Source organism: Botrytis fragariae, assembly GCF_013461495.1.
Source record: "Botrytis fragariae strain BVB16 chromosome Unknown tig00000012, whole genome shotgun sequence".
Classification (NCBI taxonomy): Eukaryota; Fungi; Ascomycota; class Leotiomycetes; order Helotiales; family Sclerotiniaceae; genus Botrytis; species Botrytis fragariae.
The window spans coordinates 1,910,178-1,931,457 of NW_023500989.1; the positions used below are offsets into that span (position 1 = coordinate 1,910,178).

Below are 21,280 nucleotides of genomic sequence, written 5' to 3' on the forward strand. Positions count from 1 at the left end.
ATGTCCGCCGAATTCTCATCTTCTAATCCTTTCAGAAGAAAAGGACCCTTCGCACCTTCGACTACATCATCCTCTCCAATACCTGCTGTCAATCATTTCACGCAATTGGATCCATCTGCGAATTCGATTCCCGAATATTCATATCCAGAACGACAAGATGTGCCAAAGAAAATACCCAAAAGAGTTCGGGTCCAGTCTCCACCACCTCCATCTCCCTCGATCCCGGACTCTACATCTACCATAGGGGACGACTCGGTACCTTTCGAAAACCCACTACAAATATCTCAGGAGGACGAGCAGGACCCTTTTGACACCATTACATCTGATATTTCAGAGGATGAGGAAGAGAATAAAACTTCGAAGACTCGCATCCTGAATCCCTTTTCAAAGACATTGGAGACGTTGGAGAATTCAGGCCGAGATGCATCAAGCATAGCACCTGCGAAACTCACAAATCCCGGAAGAGCTTCTATGGATGTGGATGCATTCAAAAGGCTATTGATGACCGGAAATGCGGGGTTGGGATCTTCTACCCCGCTGCAACCCCCTCCTGTTCATGCATTACGCGACGAGGGAAGTAGTAGTACAGAAACATCTTCTCTATCACGGCAATCGATATTCGAACCAATACAAGATCCGCATCCAGAATCACCAAGATCATCACATGAGATATCAGAGCCGGATGAAGTACGAAGGGCAGTGTCTGACTCTTCATCATTACATGTGAAGAAGAGACCACCTCCACCGAGTTCGAGACATCATGGCAAATTGATTAAGATGGAATTGAAGGATGAGACTACAGCTGTTTCTCCCTTGTCTCCACCACAGTCAATATCTGCAGCCCCTCAATACTTTCCTGTTATGACTTCAACGCCGAATCGCTCCTTGACAGATCTCAACAAACCCTTACCTCCAGCACCACCTCGTGAAAGCGGTGAATCCGAACGAGAATCTCCGTTTGATAGAGAGTCTGCGGGGAAAGCACCAGAACCGCCATCTCCGTCTTCATCAATAAGAAGAAAGGCAGCTCCTCCACCTCCCGTTACTCGAAGACACAGCCAGCTCCTCAGCGACTCAAAACTGAGTCGAAGTAGTTCCGCAAGACTTTCACCAAGATTGGAAGAAGACAATACATCGGTACACTCAATCGAATCTGGACGACCTCGATCTAACAGTGGGAAAGCTCCACCTCCGCCTCCTATACGAAAACATGGTATTTCTCGATCCCAATCGCAGCACGCACCTTCCTCGCCATCTGTGACGTCCTTACCTGTACCGCCACCAACCCGAGGCTCCTCAAAACACGGTAGAGCACCATCTGTACACAGCATTGAACCTCCAAGTCCTCATATTTCCAAACGCACCTCTTTACAAGCACCACCACCACCACCACGTCCTCGTCAAGTACGGAACAGTCTTGATGTATCTCAAATCACACCTTCCTCTTCAACTCGTGTCAGTGGCGAATATCGGCGAAGTTCTAACGCTTCTTCCATGTCACAAACTTCACGATATGAAGAAAATAACACCGTCAACTCTACTAGTGGTCATACCAATATCCTAGCAGACCTCAGTGCATTACAACAAGAAATTGATGCGCTAAGGAATCAGTCACAGCAACGGCAGCGAAGTGTCACTTGAAAGATATGCTTTGGGTAAAATGATTCTCCTCCTGAAGTTTAGGCAGGCAACCTTGGGTCAACAATATCTGTTATTGAATCTCGTAGTCATTACAAATTATAGTCTACATTGGCACATGGAAGGAGCATCAGAGCCCTGTAATTGCGAGTGCGGTTGCAGCGCCTTTGGGCAAATATTTGGAATCTGAATGGTTACATATCGAAGCAAGAGAAAGCCGGTTCAGAAACTTGGAATTCCTTGGAACTTGCAACAACAATTCCATGTTTTTCATGTCTAGTTTCAGAGCGGTATGGGAGATTTAAAGTTAGGCATGATAAATGAATATCGCACACTCGGACCTCCTGACTCAAGGTTGGGTTTCTGAGTCTGGACTTTCGACCTTTTGGGAAGATGGCATTTGATTTCTCCATTCTTGGAGCTATCGAAACAAAACAATAAGACGATGGGTACGATACGAGGGGCGAGAACTCGAAGAATCTAGGTTGTGGACACAGTTACTACTTGCAGCAGTTGCGAAATGCCGAGTGAATTATTGATGGCTATTGGAGATTTATTGTTACAGTGAAAGGGATTGCTCGAAGGATAGTCCATGTTCCAATTATCTTTCCACGAAGCTATCTAAAGCTTCGAGAGGATATCGTGAAGCGAGCAAGAAGCACAGAACCTCGAATAACCCTGAAAAAAGCTGAGTAGGTTTCTTGATCGATCGGATCGACCGTGTGACGGGCGGGAATTTATTGTTTCGTGCAGGCGGTGGATTTGGGTGGAGGTTGGTAAAGTGGATTGGGACTGGATCGTGCGAAGAGCATTGATGGGATATCGTAAGTTTGGAGCCACGGAGTGACTAATGGGGCGGGAGAGGGGCGGTGAGTGAGGGGTACGGAGTTTCTTCGGGTATGGGTTTGAAGGCTGGTTGAAGGATTGAGAGTTCTGGGATGGTGCTTGAAGACTTTTCAGGCTGAAAAAAGATGGGTGGAGTTGAGAAGATACTGGAACTAAAAGTACATGCATGTGTACCTACCTACTTTGTGCAATGGTGATCTTTGTTGGGACTTTGGGGGGCATTCAAGATGCTTCGATTAGAAGGATCATGCTGGACAAAGTGCACCTTGAATAAATGGAAAAAAAGAGAAGTTGTATACTCCACTTTGCACATATGGGAAACTGGATAATAAGAAAAAAAACTGTATATTGTAGTGCGCTAAGTATATCATGGTTTAATATTGAATATTTCAAGAAATTATTACTATCCTTCTAGTGCGGATCTTTCTAGAGTGGGTTTTTAAGACTTCGGGTACTGCTGATCTCGGAAGTTGGTCACAGATCATTCTCTGGTTTGGGACTCTGGGAGAGAGGGGTTGGAGGGGAGGGATTCGGTGATCAGCAGATTTTGAAGGTGGAAACTGGGAAGGTTTGAATGAAGTGTGCTGATTTCTGCAGCATTGTGATTTTGGTTGGGTAAGGAGTATTGTTCGAGAATCGGGGGATGGGTGGAAAAAGAAAAAGGACAGTTCATCATGGATTTTGTGGGTGTTATTGGTTGAGATGGGGGGTACTCAGCCTCGATTTTTAAGGGGGCAAGGAGGAGTTTACGAATACGTAGGTTTGTAGTTCCTATGGAAACCTTGGTGGGCTGAGTTGGATGGAGATGGATATAGTATTAGAGGTGGGTTTAGATTTGGATTTGGATTTTGATTTATCAGCTCATCTTTGTTTACTAGGTAGGTAGGTGGGTATGTAGCTATTGTTATTACGTAGCGTCATTGTGTCTCAATTTTGGAGCTCTGTTTTTCGGTTCAAGTGTAGGCGGAAGCTTCGGAATTCTTCGGTGCATGGAGGGAGGGGATATGAAGGTCAAAGGTCATGTGCATTACATCTACATTTGCATTTGCATTTGCATTTGTACTGACTTGCATCTGTTTAGTACAAGCGGAGAACGGAATGAATGGGATTTGCACTTGGCGGATTCTAGTGCGGTAGGTAGCTGGGAGGTTGAGATTTGGGACTTGGATGTTGAAGGAGAGCATGTTGGATAGGTAGGCTGGACTGGGTAGCTTGGGAGATTGGGAGTTGGGAGGCCGGTCAGTGTAGGTGGTGTTTTTGGTTTTCATTGGGAGTGCTAGGTTGAGCTTGAGAGGATCTCGAGAGTATAGTGTAGTTCCTTGAGAGGAGAAGCTTGGAATGTAATGCGTTGCATGTAGGAAGATGCGAGATGAAAATTGGGAATGGGCTAGTGGTTAGTGATTCGTGGTGGTGTATCTTGATTCTTGGTCTTGTCTTTTCTTCTATTCATTTTTTCTATTTACCATGATGGAGCTAGTATCTATCTACTTTCCAAAAGACAGGTTCACATCTCCAGCAAAACGCGTATTGTGTAAGAGGCGGGAATTGAGTTTTCCTCTCATAAGGCCATTGGAATTTGGCACTCTCCCGCATGATGTTCTAGTGGGAAAAGTGGGGGAGTTGATGTGAAGAGGTGGGTTTGTCTGGGGATCAGGGTTAAGACTAGTGTCTTGACTTCTGTCACTGGGGATTTGAGTTTCCGTTTAGCCTCAGCTTTATTTCTAGCTTTATTTCTAGGATTGGGATTTTCTTCAAGTAATCATGTTGGAGTTGGCTCAGTACGTCGATATATGATTTCCCGATGGTATCTGCGTGCTTGGGAGATGATGAAATTCTGTTTGTTTGAGTGGGAAGACGAATGAACGAGAGGGAAAGAGAGGTTAGCGCACGAGTAATTGATTGATTAAATCTTGGCGGGAGCGGGAGTCTGAGGGCTTTTGAGACGGGAGCCTGAGCGGATTTTATGGTGTAGGGTTTGGTGTCTTTGTAAGTTAGTTACTAAGACGGAAAATCGATCTGCTAGTGGGAGTTCTGATGATGATGTATTGTGCTAATTTTATTTCTATGCTCTAGAGTTCTAAATGCTCGATGTGGACCGAACAGGTATGTACCTCACGATCTGCCCATGATTCATGGTCCTGTTTATTTTTATTGATCACTAATATAAAGTTATATTGAATCGATATCTACATGGGTACATCTATCCGATCGAGAAGTCTCTAACGCGTATAGAGATGCAGAATGTGGAGTTCCGAGTACCGGATTACCAGAGCGGGTTTGGCGGCGGGGTTTGTCGATCTGGGTGTGCAGCTGAGTGTTAGAATTAGGTTAGTGGGAGTGGGTTTTTTTTCGCTTTGAGGTTTGTTCGGTGCTTGATTGGGAGGTTGAGATGGGTGGTTGGATGGATGGGGGTTAGATTTCTTGATCTTGGTTTTGATATTCCGGACTGTCCGGCATTGTAGGGTGGTATTCTTGATGGTTTGTTGGAGGGAGAGTTGGTCACGGATGATAAGTTGGAGAGTCATAGTGAGACAACATTCATGATGGTGGATACCTTCATAACCTGTTTACGTGTGCGTTTTTGGGTATTTGGAATATACGTGCTCGATACGATATAGGAAGCATCACGAGATTCTCGACACTCACTAAAACCGGAAAGTCCTCGCCCTTTTGAGCCGATCTGAAACCCAAAGCTCCGGGCATGGACTAATCGCATACGCATATATGCACGATAATGCATAGCGAAATGTGTGAGATTTCTTTCGGGGTTCTGGATCATTATTGGACGGTGTGATTGGGAAAATGTGGGAGATGTGTGTTTAGGGCTGAGGGCTTTTTTTAGTTTATAGCTGGGTGTGAAAGTGTGGATGAGAGAGATGGGAATTGGATGGGGTGATGAGTTGGGAAAGAACTAGATGGGTCTGTGATGTCTGGTTTTTGATATCTCATATTCTGTGTGACGTGAGAAAGTTGGTTGGTTGGCTGATGTTGATTTGAAATACGTTTGCTATTCAAGAGGCGTGTGTGGATTTGAGCCTCTGTGAGATGTGGGTGAGATTTATGGCTGGGTCTGGTTTGTTATAGGGGAGGTATTGTAGTGAAGTGATGGGGTGGTGGTGTGGTAATCTAGATTGATGGGGGGTTTATGTGTGATGTCTTGGATATCTACTTGGCTGGTGCATTGTAAAATATTGAATAGATGAAACGGGGAGAGATGACATGAGAGAGAAGGAATAATAGAATAGAGAATTAACGGAGGGTAAAGGTAGTATTGGTAGGCGTATACAGCATGTGAGTAATTTACCTTCCGATCGATTTGCATAAGAGGTGCCGAGTCCGAAGCGAATGATGAGTCGATCGGCAAGGGGGAGAGAAACGGCGAGGATCTTGGATTGGGTGGTGAGTAAGCTTATGGATGAAGAGGAGGGAAGAAATGGATGGAAGGAAAGTAAGCCGAAATGAGGTGAAATACGATGATGCCTTGATTAATAGACAAATTTATCCATATACTTGAATTCCTCACATCCCGTCTGTGTACGATATTTTCGTATCCGATGTATATTATGTAGGGGTGTGAATCGAGACGAGATATCTCCGCCTCCGCCGCTGTCTTTCCTTGTGTAAGCATGATTACGAGGCCATGTTATGCCGTGATAAAGATAGTGTGTGTGTGTGTGTGTGTGTGTGTGTGTGAAACGAACACGAAAAGTTCTGGAGCCAGTATCGGAAACAGAAGAGTTTGGGTGTATGCTGATCGTAGCATATGATACAGTAAAATTCTCCAGTCTACAGTCCATGCAATGCACCGGACAATTCCACCCATACCTTCGCATTATTGATTCCTGAACCATCCATCCATCCATCTATCCCGTATAGGATACTGAAAGATAGCATTCTGCACCCCAGCTGAACCTCCGAATTTAAATCCCGAGCGTCCTCTAAAACTCCCCAAACCCCTCACATACCTCCCACAAGCGCTCCAAAATACAAAGCCCATCAAGTCTCACACTCCAGCAGCCGTATGCCGTTTCACCAAAACGGTCGTGGTGCATGGACGCGGAATCGCGCTGGTGCTACATCGGGATGCACGGGTGCGCCGCCACGCATGCCGCGACCGAAGGGTGAGATTCTGGGGTGAAGAATTGGGGGCCGGATTCGTTGGAGATACGAGAGGTGAACTATCTTGAGTTTGGGGTGACATTGATTGCACGCACTTGCTTGCTATATTTGATTCGGGATGCTGAGACATGCGTGGTGATCTAACGATGTTACCTATTTACTATGGACTGAGGGACTGGGTTGTTCGTCACGATTTTGTGGCGCGGTTTTAGAGTTTCTGCTAGGGTGGAGGGGACGGAATGATAGATGATGGATGATGTGATGGGACGAAGGAATAATATTATTATATCTTGGATGTATTTCTCAAAGAGGTATATTAATAATCGGGATATAGCATCGCTACCTAGTATACTGAATCAGGAAGTGATGCATCACATTTCCCTACATTCCACCGATCCTATCGTAAATTCGGGGAATTCCTTTCCTCCAACCTACTTTTCTCATCCGATAAACTTTTGTGCATTGACACCTTCTTTCGATCATCCCAATGGACATGTTTTAGTTTCATCTCATGAGCTCGTTTGCGCCAATAATTAACCTTAGGAGAGGTTGAGAATTGCCATGCTAGTGACTCGTGGATAGCGTGCATATGGTATGTGTAGTGATCCCGTGGCCATGTGTTACGGTGATAGGGATGCAGTTCTTGGTCTTAGTCATTGGGGTGATATAGCTTGCCAAGATGTTCGGGTGGGAGGTGGTTGGTGTTGATTGATTGATGAATGAGTGAGTGAGTGAGTAAGTGATGATTTCGGGGTTCACTTGAAGATTCCTGATCAAGAGATGGGAAAGATGTCACTGATTAGTTTATTGCTTAGCTTGTTTTTCTATATTATATGTGCATTTATTGCATCCATTGCATTGATTTGAAGGGTGCTGCTTCTAATGATTCTTCAAGAGGCTAGGTGGATTGATATTCTAGAGCTTCTATCCAGACTACCCAGGTATTCTTTTCTTCATGTGATATATCATCCGTCACATCTTCTCTGCCCTGTCAGCAACTTCTGAATATTCTCAACTGTTTGGTAAGAACAATATGACATCCTTGGCTCATAACTTCAACCTCTCCTGAGGTATACACCCATACAATGCGGGGTTGTGGCGTGGACACGGGTAGACACATTCCAGCCCTCCACTTTACTCTATTACCCAGCTCCTCATTTTCTGCGTCTCTATTACCATTCCATTGCATGTACCAATTAGCGTTTCGAATCTCAAATACTTGCAGTGACAACGCAGCAGCATAAGGCAATTTCCAGCTCACCACTAGTTCCTCCATCGTACATGCCCCCCTCCCAAAATCCCACTCTCCCCGTCTCGAAACCGACCACCTCTCATCGGCGTCGGAACTCAAAACCGAATTAGCGAAGGTGATCCCCCATTCCTGCTGGTCTCATCCCCATACTACGCATATTTTAATGTATTTCACCATACGAAACAAAGTACTGGTACAAAACACAGTCAGCACTTGCATACAAACGAACCATGGAAGCTAATAGAATTGCAGGGCAGGAGTAATTGGAATCACCAGGAAGCAGGATAAACAGGAAACTGACGAACAAGTCTCGTACAACACGAAATCTTCTGCCTAGGCCATGCAGATGTCAATGTGAATGTTGAAGCGAACGAATTTGTTACAGTCTGCGTGTGAAAAAGGGAGTTAGTGAGATAGTTAGATCGGCTGTATGCAATCTGTGAACCAAAAGGGTGAGTCCTGCATTTCTCTCACCCAGTAAATGAATGCTATGCCTCTAAGCAATCATCAACCATTCACAACCACGATGCAACCACTACTCCTGCATAAATAATCAGCATGTAGAAAACAACCCGAAATCACACATACACGGCCTACGGCCCTACCATATCCCCGTACACTTTACCCATCTTTTCATCCTATCCATTCATCCCAAGCTTTTCGTACCACCAGTAATATCACCCTAGAGCTGAACCCGATCCCATGGAACCGAACATAAATGCATGGCAACGGGACAGAAGCTGACGAACGAACTTCTGTAACATTATTTCTCAGCTGCACGGGCCGAGATTGATATTGGTCGGTCCGGATTGGGGGTGTAAGATTCGGGTTGGAGGGTGCTGAGGGAAGGATTGTGAATGAGGTGCTGACATTTGAATAGGGATGAAGGGTAGGATTGGGGATTCTAACGGTGGGCTTATGGACAGGCGGACATGGGTGTGTTAGAGGAGGATATAATGAGGATAATCAATATGAAATTATGAAATGATGATGATGATATTGATGATATTGATGATTTTCAATGACCCCCCTATTCTCCCGTGTATTCATGCCTCTTCAACTATCGCTACGTACCATTTCCATTTTGTGATCTATCTCTCTGCCTTGTTCTAGAATAAGCTGAATATCAATAAGCGTCAGTAAGCATGAATATCCATTGATATCCATTCATCTAACCCGCCCAACAATTGCCCGACCTTTTCCCATTCTATTTTCTTCAATCGATCAGTAATCAATGCATCGAGCCCACCAGCCGTCAATGAAGCTGTGGTCCATCAATTCTAACTAGTCAATTCCTATCTATCTTCCCGTGATCATCCCCATTCTTTCCTTATCAACTATTGTCTCCATGGGAAAAGCCAATGGTTACACAAAAAGTCACAGTATCGCTACTCCACCTCCTTTCCTCAATTTCGCACCGATAGTGGATATCCACCAATCATTTGAGATTAAAGTTCCCCTTGTTTCATCTCATTGGTTCTATACCGAACTATCGAGAAGAAATGTCACGGAAGTACACGTACGTACCTGCTTGTTATCTCCCCGGTGCCCAAGCATCATACCAGAATTTCTACATTGGGGACTTTATATCCGGATTCTCGTAACTTAAGTTGCGATGCATCCAGCATGTTGAAGAATGGGGGAATGATTCAGCATCGCATCATCATCAGTCTCCATCCAAATCCCAATTCGAATATACCATTGGATCCATCGTATCTATCCCTTCCAGTCTACCCGCTCAAAAGCTACCCAGAGCCTAGTTAGTTCCAAAAGCTAGAGCCAGCCGTTTGTTTCTTGTGTTCATCAAATGATGAATCCCGTCAAGGGACCAAGCCCCATACATCATTCCACTTACGGGATGCGAGGATTGGCATCAATGCTGCGGAAGGTCTGTGCGAAACATTGGAACCTAACTCAGTAAGTGGTGACATCTCATCACATCTCATATCGTACCACATCCAGAAAACCAGCAAATACATCTTTAATAAAAATCATTTCCTAGGAACACGGAGGCGTAAGCTTACCTCACTAGACAATTACCCAACGGACCCAAGAATGCGAAAATCCATGCGCAGTCCATCCCCAAAGTCTGGTTCAGTGCTTACAGTGGAGTGGCTTATGCTGACAATTTGTCAGCATTTGTCTTGTAAGTATTGTTGTACTCGTACGGTGTTTGATAGACGGAGGTATCTCCGTTCACCGCGACGTTGATGATGATGGTAACTTTCCGTCAAGACAACGTTGAAGTATACGAGGCGCGAGATGATCGGGTACCATGATACGACATGTTACTAAATCCGATGTATAACTCCGTCCGAGAGCGATCCCAGCCCTGAAGCAACCCCCGGTGTCCCTTGTGTAAACATGGATCGGGGAGGTTTACAGAAGGGGTAAGATTACATATGGGCGCCAAACCAGCGGCGGTAGGATGTGTCACATTGGAATAAACGCTGCATGGTCACTTCTATCTTGACATAATGAATGGGCCTTAACGTCCTTCTTGACATGAAGAATAATGGACAAAAGGCTATCTCGCACGAGGAAGACCTTGGATGCGAAGAAACTCAGGGGATCTCGTAGAAAACAGGGCTCTACGAAACGGAGCCTGGAGAATAAAATATCTTACTTTCTTCGCATACTATACGATATCATAATGCATGCCCATAATCCTGAAACCCTCCGTACCTGAAGTCCGCTCATCTAGGTCTCGCAGTGGCATGATATGCTCCAGTACCGACTGACATTAAGTTTTCTCAAATTCAGTTTCTGGAATTCATCGGAATCTCCGCTCATCCGAAAGAGGTCCATGCCATAGGAGATGGGAATGTTGTATTTGCGGAGGTGAGAGATTGATGGGATTCGAGAGCTGAAATTTTGAGTTTTGAGTTTGGCGTGCGCAGAGAATGTTGATTTTTGAGTTTGGAGTAATGAATTTGCAGGGGAGCGGTGCAGGGGGGTCTGGAAGGGGGTGTGACGTTTTGTAGAGGTAGGTATTTTGGACTGTAGGGAGCAATAGATGAGGAGATGGAAGAGATATCATCTAATACCTTGTGTGAAGTAAGGTGATAGAAAAATCTCTCATCACGTATCATAATCATCCATGGTATAATCCCTATCCAGTTATTTCTAATACAATACACAACATTTTACAAATATAACTCACATCTCCATCTCCAGCCTATCATCCTCCCAGAATCCAGATCAGATGAACAAGTAAAACTATCATTCAGGTACCTACCTCCCACCTCCCTAGCATGCACATCCATCAAACCTTAAAAAAGACCACATGTTACACGAATTATGACATTTGCCGATCCCAGTCACCGATCAGTACCTAACCCAAGCTAACTCTATTCACCTCTACCCAAACTTAACTTTACCTTTCTCTCCTTACATACCTCCTTCTTTCGTACATACGTACATATATACACACATACATACATACCTAACCACATAACCACACACGTAACCACGTAACCACCCTCGATTCTCCGCATGCACACAAATCACAAGACCCCCTTCGCAGCCGTTGAAACCGTTTACAGTTCCCCTCCTTCCCTTGATCTACTCCCGTGGCTCCGTGGCTCCGTGGCTGAGATTTGTAGATTTTCGCAGCGGTTTGCAGTGTGGTTTGTAAGCGCGGATGATTATTACTCTTTTAGGGAGGTAGATAGGTGGCTTGTCCATTTGTTTGCTTGGGAAGAGGTGTTGGTGTATGTGTGTTTCAGGGGCTCGGTAGTGATGGAATAGAGTTTACTGGTCTGCTGGTCTACTGATTTACTGATTCGCTAGTTTACTGATGTACTAGTTGGTTCGGTATGGGATGGGACGGGTATGGGTTGGGGCTCAAAGTTAAATTCGGAACTTAATAGTCGGAGGTTAAATGTTGATAGTTGATGTTCGGTGCTTATGAATGTACATACTGCTCAGCCTCCTGTCTTCTTGTCTCGTCTCGTCTCCTTGCTCAGCTTGACGGGGTATGGGTATGTGTGTTGAAATGAGCTTCTGGGGAGATGATTGATGGTAGACGGATAAAGTTTATGGGATACGGAGGGGGTGGTATGATTGGATGCTTACGGTAAGAAGGAGGACGAGATGGAGATAGGAATGGAGATGAGTGGATTTAAAGTTGGGTTGGGGAGGGGAGGAGCGGATGGAGATTGCGTGGATAGATTGTAGATGGGTTGGGTGAGAAGGTGAAGATTGGGGGGGAAGGGGAGATGGAGATAGCGGGGAGGGATGGAACGGATGGTGGTGTATGGGGTATTGGGAATTGGGAATTTGCGCTGTGGGTGTTGTTTATTGTATTGATGGATTTACAGAGAGATAGATAGATACACCCAGACAGACAAGCATGAAATCATGCACAGTGAAGAACCTCATACCTACCTATCCATCCCATATATCCAGCAATTAGCACATCAAAAACACAAGCAAGCCCAGACCCATCCATCCCCCCCAAAGCACGGCACTCAAATCATCTAATCGAGACGAACATGTTCGGAAGTGCCGGTTGCGATAAACTTTGCGGTAGATACCCTCATGATTTCAACTCCAAAGATATACATGCAATGATGATGTTCTATGCCAAGGATTCCATTCCATACCTTCGATATCTTCAGTGGGCCATGAGGGTGTGATAATGATTAACGGAGACGAAGGATTCTGGAGGCGAAAGTTAAAATATTCAATATCTATAGTGTGGTACGTACGGATGGCAGTGATAACACGGAGTAACGGAGTGGCATTGCTTGGCTTTCACCGCGGGTAAGGATTTGAGCTTTGGGCTCGGCCTCGGCCTATTCGGTCTCTGCTTTTTCCGTGATGGGAGGGTTGTGATAATGTTTGTTCATGGGAGGGATCATGGCTGGAGGAATAGATGATCTGTTCTTTGGTGTGGGGTAGAGAAGGGGATGGATGGAGGAATGTCGAGGTGCGAGGGAGGATGAGGATTAGAGTTTGGTTTTTGATGGCAGGTAGGTATTGTAGGCCAATGTTTATTTTATTATTTCTTGAGTTTATTTTTATTTTTATTTCTATTTTCAATTTTTGTATATATTTCATTTTTCGATTTAAATGATAGAGAGAAGGATTAGGGAGTGTTACAGTGACTCTGGAAAAGTAAGCATCGTGAATTACTGAATTGGGTTGATAGTAATTATAAATGGTATGAGTCAAGAATTCCCAGAGACGAAAGAATTACTGACTCGGATAACATCTTCTCGAAAAAGCACATGGTATCACATGATGTGTATCGTATTGAAGATATATGTTACACAAAGGTTACACAAAAATGAAAGGTTACACAAAGCTAATGACTCGCAAATTATCCATTTGACAAGTTGACAGCAATCATTCTGCGCTCTGTAGTCATCATTGTACGACTAAAGTGCGACTCCAAAGGATTGGTCATTTAAACGGACGGACAGGGTGAGCTTTGATTTGAATCCCACTGGATCCATCCCTCATGAGATTATATCCGATTAGTTTCCGCTGTCTATTTTCGATCTCCAGAATCAAGATGTGGACGTTGACGTTGGTGCGCGCGCGAAAAGACCTTATTAAAGATTGAGGGCCGCTCCGTGGTGTCCGTGGTAGACTGGCTCGAAACTGGTACTTGGTAGCTACATCTAGAATCTACCTAGATGGAGACGGTCCGATGCGAAGTTCTCGCTCAGACAATGGATTAGTGAACTAAAGTACCTAGGTAGGACCTGGGTGGGAGAGAGGGAGCTCGGATCATAATATCGGCACTTTATCATTCAATTCCTAGGTTCTCATCCATCGAATCTACTACTCCTATAATACGTGTACCCGTCTCATCTCCAGAGAAATTGAAGGGGTTGATTTTACAAGTAATCAGTATCATGATAATCGTCCTCGTCCGGTTGTAGATAAGTATCTACCGGAATATACATAGAGTACATGAAAGAATGTCTAGGATCTTCTCGAAAATGGAAGATGCCGGAATGTCCATGTCGTAGACTAGACAGATTTATAATAACAAGACTGATTTGTTGATCTCTCTCTCCATAATAAAAAGCATCAACATTCGCGACAACACCCTTAACAGGAACCTGTCATTTTGGTGCTACGACATATGGGGTAAGGGTTATTGAAGAATTTCGACTGGGATTACTTGCATTCTTACCGGGCTTTTCAGTACAAAGTAGTTTTTTGACATCTTCCGTGCCCCTAGATGGTTGGTTCAGTGTGTGGTGGATTGGTTGTGAAAAAGGGTCGAAGGGTCGAAAGAGGGGGGTCATTAGAGATGATTTACTTCATTGGTATTGAGTTGCCTGCCTAGTACTCAAATGATTTCCTGACATTATTAACTCGAGAGTCTAATTCGTCAATTTGATCCGAATTCATTTATAAAGTGTACATACGTACATACCATCTACCATACTGTATCTAGGACATCGAAATCGAATCGTCATACAGTGACATCTACACCATCCTTACCTCTGTATCCCCCAACATGAATCAAACGTGCAATTCCCCTTCAACATGATTCAAACGTTTGATTTCTCCTCCAACATGATTCAAACGTCGAAACTCAATCTCCAAGTTGAGTACAGACCATAACGGGGGAGGGGAAGGGGAAGAGAGAGATGTACACACGTATGGACGGGTGAAGAAAAAAAATGAAAAAAAGTACTATCCCCCAATTTTGATAGCGAAAGGGCCGACGACGATCAATATTTCCACTTCTGCACGTATTCCCAGTAGCGTATGTACGATGTATGTATGTATGCGCAATGGATATGTATCTAGTTAAGTGTACTTTTTATTTTATTTTGTCCGTCCGAGGATCCAAAAAAGGTCACGATGATGAAATGTCTTTGATGCCGACGATGTTGGTGTTGTGTGGATGAGGAGACAAGAAAGGCCAAGTTGTTAGTAGGTTAGTATGTTGATTAGGACTACACAAGATTGAATGCATGTACGCCTGATGTGAAAGAGTTACGCAAGGGTTGATTCATGGCGAAAAGAGGTGAAATTTAGCGAGAGATTGGAGAGATTGATGGATATTGTTTTTGATGGAGTTTTTATAGATTCTAATTAATCCAAGGTAAAAAAGATTGTTCTGTAAGGGGTCCTCTTTTGTGAATGTTCAATTAGATATCCAATTAGATGCTCAGTTGAATGTTCCGTTAGATGTTCCGTTAGATGTTCATTTCGATGTTCACTGTTCCCCCTAATCCGTCCAATTGACTTAGTGTAACATGAGTAAGAGAGTATTTTTATGAAGGAATCATCAGAAAATCTTACGAGTTATGAAATAGTCTAATATTCCTAGGAACTTACCCTTACCCAGATACCTTGGTAGACACTACAGACACTACAGATACTGCAGATAGATATGCAAGAATTCATCAAGGATCTTCCTAGTTGCGATCCTCGTTAGATCATTAAATCTACGTTAGACCTCTATTAGTACAAAGGAAGTTCTAGCCTGGATTTTATTCAGCAGCAGATATGGATGGCACGAGCACAGGTAAAGCATTAGAGAAAGCTTGGTGACTTTTTGACTTGTGTGACATTTCTCTGTAAGGTTAAGGCGGGGTTGGAACTAGAATTCAAAAAGAAATGTGATTTCAATAAGAATTTTAAGAATAGATAGTAGGAAGTAGGTAGCAGGTAGTAAGAGTAGTAAGTAATATTAGCAATAATGTAAATATGATATATCATTCCGAGTTCATGGCATCACATATTCATCACATTGTTTATATGGCGATTCGGTAGGAGATACTTTCCCTCCTGCGGCACTGCCTTCATATCATTCCCTATTTAGATCTTGACTACATCTTTTGATCATTATTTCCAGAATATCCCGTAAACCTCTCATTCTACGGATGTCTAACGGAAGAAAACTTCCTCTAACCCTGTGAGATGAAAAAGTGGAAACCTTTCTTCCATAATTCGCCTCACGCCTCACTCTCCCTCCAATTCCTCAATCCCTTGAACCATGGAATGTGGAAACTTCATGACACTTGCTCAGAGATCGATCCAAACTTCAAACTTCACAGATTTCTCGGTCTTCCTATTCCATAACAAGGGAAAAACATATTCAAATCAAAGTCCCCCGAATTTCACCCTCACCCCAGAGAATCGAGGATCGCCCATGGAAAAGTTAAAATATCCCTGAGCTGAAACCCTTTTCTACCGCTTCAAAACTTCAGCTTGAGAACCGATCATTCGTTCAAGCAATGATATCTTCAAGACAACCACCAAACCTATTGAGAATGCGATATGTCAATATCCCATTGAAACCCATGAATGATAAACAATAGATGAGGGTTTCGTCGAAACTTTTCAGCCTATATCCTGCCTGTTGCATTATTCGGGATGTGACGCTTCTGAGCTGAGCCTACCAACGACGGGTTTTCTCTAATGAACCGGAGAGCAGCCATCCCGTGAGAAGCATGGAGAGCATGATATGTGATGTCTACCAAGTGATCTAACTGGATTCTATAAGTCTAATGATTTTTAGAGCTTTTCGATCTGTGATGCACGATTCAGGGACACATTGAATGTCACTGGTTTTTGCCCCGAGAATTCATCTGAATTGAGAGGCATGGTTCTGGAATCAAAATGATCTTTTTTTTTTTTTTTTTTGGTTACTCGTATGATACTTAGTGAACTCATTGATGTTTTCTTGGATCCTTAGATCTATCTGTTTTGAGTAATAGTTCTCTATATCACTTCATCCTAGCTATACCACCATTTGTATATATACACACATATATCATGATACACATGTATCTCTAGACGTATTCGTATCAACGAGAGACATAACATCACATTAGACCATTCTCTCTCTTCCCTCTCAACGGATCATCAGATATCAAGAAGCTTTCCCCCTTCACGTTACCTCTGCCTCGTCTATTATCCTTCCCCGTCCATCCCGAATCCCTTGCAATACCGCAATACCACATCCTCCTGGACCACCCATCACGGACCATCCTATCTTAACAAAACAATCAAACGGGTCTCACATTGGCTTGACTTGTCATCGTCTGGAGAAATCGAAGTGGAAGGGAAACGAAGGAGTATTCTCGACCCAAAAGAGCATCACATAATTCGCACACCTGTCTTACCTTCTCAAATTCAACCAACCTACGTGCCGTACCCTATACCTAAGCCTTTATTTCTGCATCACGGAACAAATTGCGACCCTGTCCTCTTAAGTGGTTCTCGCCTAGGCCTGTTCATCTATTACCCATACATTATTACTTCGTACAGTAGTTTCGACCTAGCCATCTGCAAGCAGGACGAAGACAACTGGAAGCAAAGCAAAGCAAGCAAGCAAGCAAGCATCCTCTTCTCAACCTTGCAACAATAGGTAGGACAGATCGAATAAACAATTCATACCAGAGGCCAACTTGACTAATTGCAGTTTGTTACCCGTTTTAAACTGCAAATCCCAATTCTGGGGGTGGTGGTCCTTCTTTTCCGGATCTTGGTCTCTTCTTCCTTGGCTGATTCGTCAATAAATACATATTCGTATACATCTATCGATCTTTTCTTGTCTCTGTGTTCACACTCCTCTTGTACACACCTACATCCATATTGTACGGATACATATATACATACACACACTCGTACATGTACAATTTCATTTGAAAATTGTACAACCAACGAAACATCTTTTATTTTTCTTTCCCCCCAGTTTTTGGAATTGTGTTACGTTACTACGTTATACCGTAAAGAGGGGAAGAAAAAGATCCAGGTTTATATATCCATCGTATAATTTCAACCAGTGTCCTTTGGATTTCCTCCATACGATACTCAGCAGCGTCCGTTTGAGACGACGTGAGTCCTGTGAGGGATCGAAGGCGGAACAGCTACTTCGGGCGATATCATCATTAACCATATACCAACCATATACCAACCACCATACATACCGCCGTACACACCTACCTACATACCTACATACCTACATAACTACATACCTACATACCTACATAACTACATAACTACATACACACATACACACATACACACATACACACGGAAGTCCCCAGGTATCCATCCATACGGAAACCTCTCCTCTGAGTCCTCTCATACCCAGACTCCACTCACGTAGCTTTGGGTTAATTGGAAATTTGGAACGAAACGGAATTGAATCTCAATTCGAAGATTATACAAGTAAGGGCCCCTTGTTCAGATTTCAATTTGTGCACGTCCATCTCCCGTACCTACACACCCACACCCTCATCCAGATCCATACCTATCCACCCATACCTATCCATATCCATCATATCCACATCCACATCCACACCCACATCCACATCCACACCCACTACCCCTTCACCATCTTAACATCCTGACATCAACATCCCTCCTCGCTTTACTACTTACGATTTACCTTTTATCCTTTACCCTTTACCTTTACCCTTTACCCTTTACCCTTTATCCTCTGCCCTCCCTGCCCTCCCTGCCCTCCCTGCCCTTCCCTTCCCCTTCCCTTCCCACACCCCCTTCACCAATCATCATACTAAAGTGTTCCACCTCCCCTTCATAATCATCTTAGTTTCTTCGGTCGCAATTCAAAATAACCCCCGTCTCTCATTATTAATTATCCTTGACAACAGACCCGCTGAATCGAATCTTTCCTCTTTACCCCGAAACTCGAACATTATATTATTTCCATTCAATCGGCAAAGAAGAGAGTGGATGGACGTTTGGTGCATTGGCGTTGCCAGTAATATACTATCGTGAACCTCCTCGCTCTCTCTAATACTCGATAATACTTTTGATTTCCCATCCAAAGTCAAAGCTTCTCTTATACCTTACCTTGCCTTGCCTTGCCTTGCCTTACCTTCATCATCACCACGACCGCCATCACTACCACGACCAACATCCTCACTCACCTCACTCACCTCACTCATCCATCCATATCTATACCTACCGACCTATCCTTACGTACATTTTTCTTATCAAAAGAGTACTTTATTACACTTTCATACTTTCATACTTTCATACTTTCATACTTCTACCCACATCATCCCCAGCAGAAGAAGAAAAAAAAAGATACCTATATTTATCATACCCATTCGTTACCACATAAAATCTTTTGAACTTATTTATTCTGGTATTTTCATACTTTCAAGCATCGTCGAATGATACTTTGACTTTAAATTTGTCTCTAATATACGAGTCCTTTCCTTGGATATTTTGATGAATGCCAAAAATAAATTGACATTCATCACTTTCTTTGGTCGGAGCTTCATCGGTAGGAAAGGTGGATATGGACATGCAACTTACACCTGTGTCATCAGAGGAGGCGATCTTCGAATGGTCAGATACTTCAACTAGCCCAGATCGAGACGACGTCGAAGAAATTATACGACAAACACAAGGCGTGCGATATAGTCCCAGGCAACCAAGAGTTATACGTGCACCAACCCGTCGACGAGTTCGAATTGACGAATCGTGTGCGGATTACTCAATTAATTTTCAACATTATAAATTTGGGAGAATTGAAATGAGAGCCGGAAGTATGGATGGTTCAGATGGTTCGAATTCTTCCGCAATTACCGTCATTACTTCGGCAGGTTCATCATGTGGTGATCCTTGGAGCTCAGGAGGATTTGTCGAGGAAGAAATAGAAGATGGCCACGAACATGATGGATCGGTTGAAGGCAGTTGGGATGGCGAACATACACATGAACATGAACATGATCATGATCAAGACGTCGATATGTTGTTGGAACCGAAATTGGAGCCTTTGGAGGAAGATTCGATTCTTGAATCGGTCGCTCCCCGCACATCTTCATCGTTACCCTCGCCTACACAGCCGAAACGACCTAGAGGCCGCCCGCGTAAAAATCCTGTACAAACTATCGAACCGTCGCACAAGGTGACAAAAGGAAGATCGAAGACTGGTTGTGTAACATGCAGGAGGAGAAAGAAGAAGTGTGACGAAGCGAAACCTAGGTGTACGTCTTGAATCATTCGCATGGTACCACTGTTTCTTCTTTGAAAATAATACTAATCATTTTTCATTATATAGGTCTAAATTGCGAAAAGAATGCCGTCGTCTGTGAAGGGTACCCAGAAAGACAAGTCTGGAAGAGTGGAAAGGAAAAGGCTGAAGAAGGTACGACCTTGTGGAAATGCCAGCAATCAAAAACGGAAGTACTGATTAAATCGACAGCCCGTCTGCGAAGAATTAGCTTACCCAATATTACACTTCAGCCTGTCATTCATGGAGTGGAAACTTCTGGCGACAAAGTCTTTTTCGAACATTATATCTACAGATTAAGTCACATTTTCACTGTCGAAGGTGCAGACAAGAATGCTTTCAAGGATCAATTACTACCAATGGCTGTACAGCATGCTGGTCTCATGCATTCCATTCTTGCACTTTCGAGTAAACATATTGATTACGACTCGGAATATGGTCAAAAGTTACTTCAACAACACCCCGATATCAATAAAGAATCTTTAGAGGAAAGGTCTCAATATCATCACTCGGAAGCTATCAAGGAGATTTTGAGTATTGATGTAAATACCCAGATCAGAGATGAAACCGACACCACAGTCGTCTCCGCATGCCTTGGACAAATGTTATGTCTCGTTCTTCAAACCCTCGCAGACCCAAATCCAAGCGGGCAACACCGCCTTCATCTCAACACCTATCAAAATATGATCAAATCAGCTCCACTGAAGGAAGGTCCTTTCTCGAATTTTATTGAGGAATTCTTCCAATTTCACATCATTCTCGACGAGATAATCTCTTTACCCAACACAATGCCAGAGCGTAGCCGTTTGGGCACCGTGTCTGATGATTGGAATCTTCCATCCAATATCATTGAACCTGATGCCGTTCGCCTCTTAGGTGTCAATGATGGTCTTTTTCTCTACATGTCTAAAATAACGAATATTCGCAACACGATTCGTGAAAATATGCAGAATCACATCGACCCTGTGGTAAACTACAATGCCCTTTATAGAGCCGCCGAAATTGATGCAGGAATTCGGGATTGGACCCCCGCGTGGCCAGCTGGAGATTCCAGAGATCTTGCGGGTTTACTGTACAAACAAATGATGTGGGTTTATTTATGGAGAACTATTTACCCTCCCAAGACCACATTTTGGAAGCCTGATCCCAGAATTACACAAGCTGTTGACGATGGAATTGCTTTACTTGAGCAAGTACCACCTCGTGATCCAGCTCAAACTCTCGTTCTGGCCCCAGCTTTTATCATCGGTTGCGCTGCTTTTGAGGAAAGACAACGAGAACCTATCAGAAAAGCCATTAGTGTAGTGAAAGCCTATATGGAATTCCGAAATTCAGATGCTGCCTTAAAGGTGCTTGAAGAAGTTTGGAGATTAATGGATGCTCAAGATGAGAGAAGTTGGGATTGGCAAAGCTTGGCTCATGAAATGGGCATGGATTTTTTGGCTACTTGA

At 43.6% G+C, this 21,280-nt stretch overlaps 2 protein-coding genes across 2 annotated transcripts; both read left to right on the forward strand.

The window, feature by feature from the left end:
- On the forward strand, window positions 1–1,641 carry Bfra_002811 (uncharacterized protein; the record flags this gene model as incomplete). Its single annotated transcript, XM_037333225.1, has 1 exon — window positions 1–1,641. One exon carries the CDS (start codon window positions 1–3, stop codon window positions 1,639–1,641), a length of 1,641 nt encoding a protein of 546 aa, XP_037195353.1.
- A 17,471-nt stretch (window positions 1,642–19,112) lies between these two features.
- Window positions 19,113–21,280, forward strand: Bfra_002812 (putative c6 transcription factor protein; the record flags this gene model as incomplete). Its single annotated transcript, XM_037333226.1, has 3 exons — window positions 19,113–19,803; window positions 19,878–19,964; window positions 20,022–21,280. The coding sequence occupies 3 exons, from the start codon at window positions 19,113–19,115 to the stop codon at window positions 21,278–21,280; spliced, it is 2,037 nt and encodes a 678-aa protein (XP_037195354.1).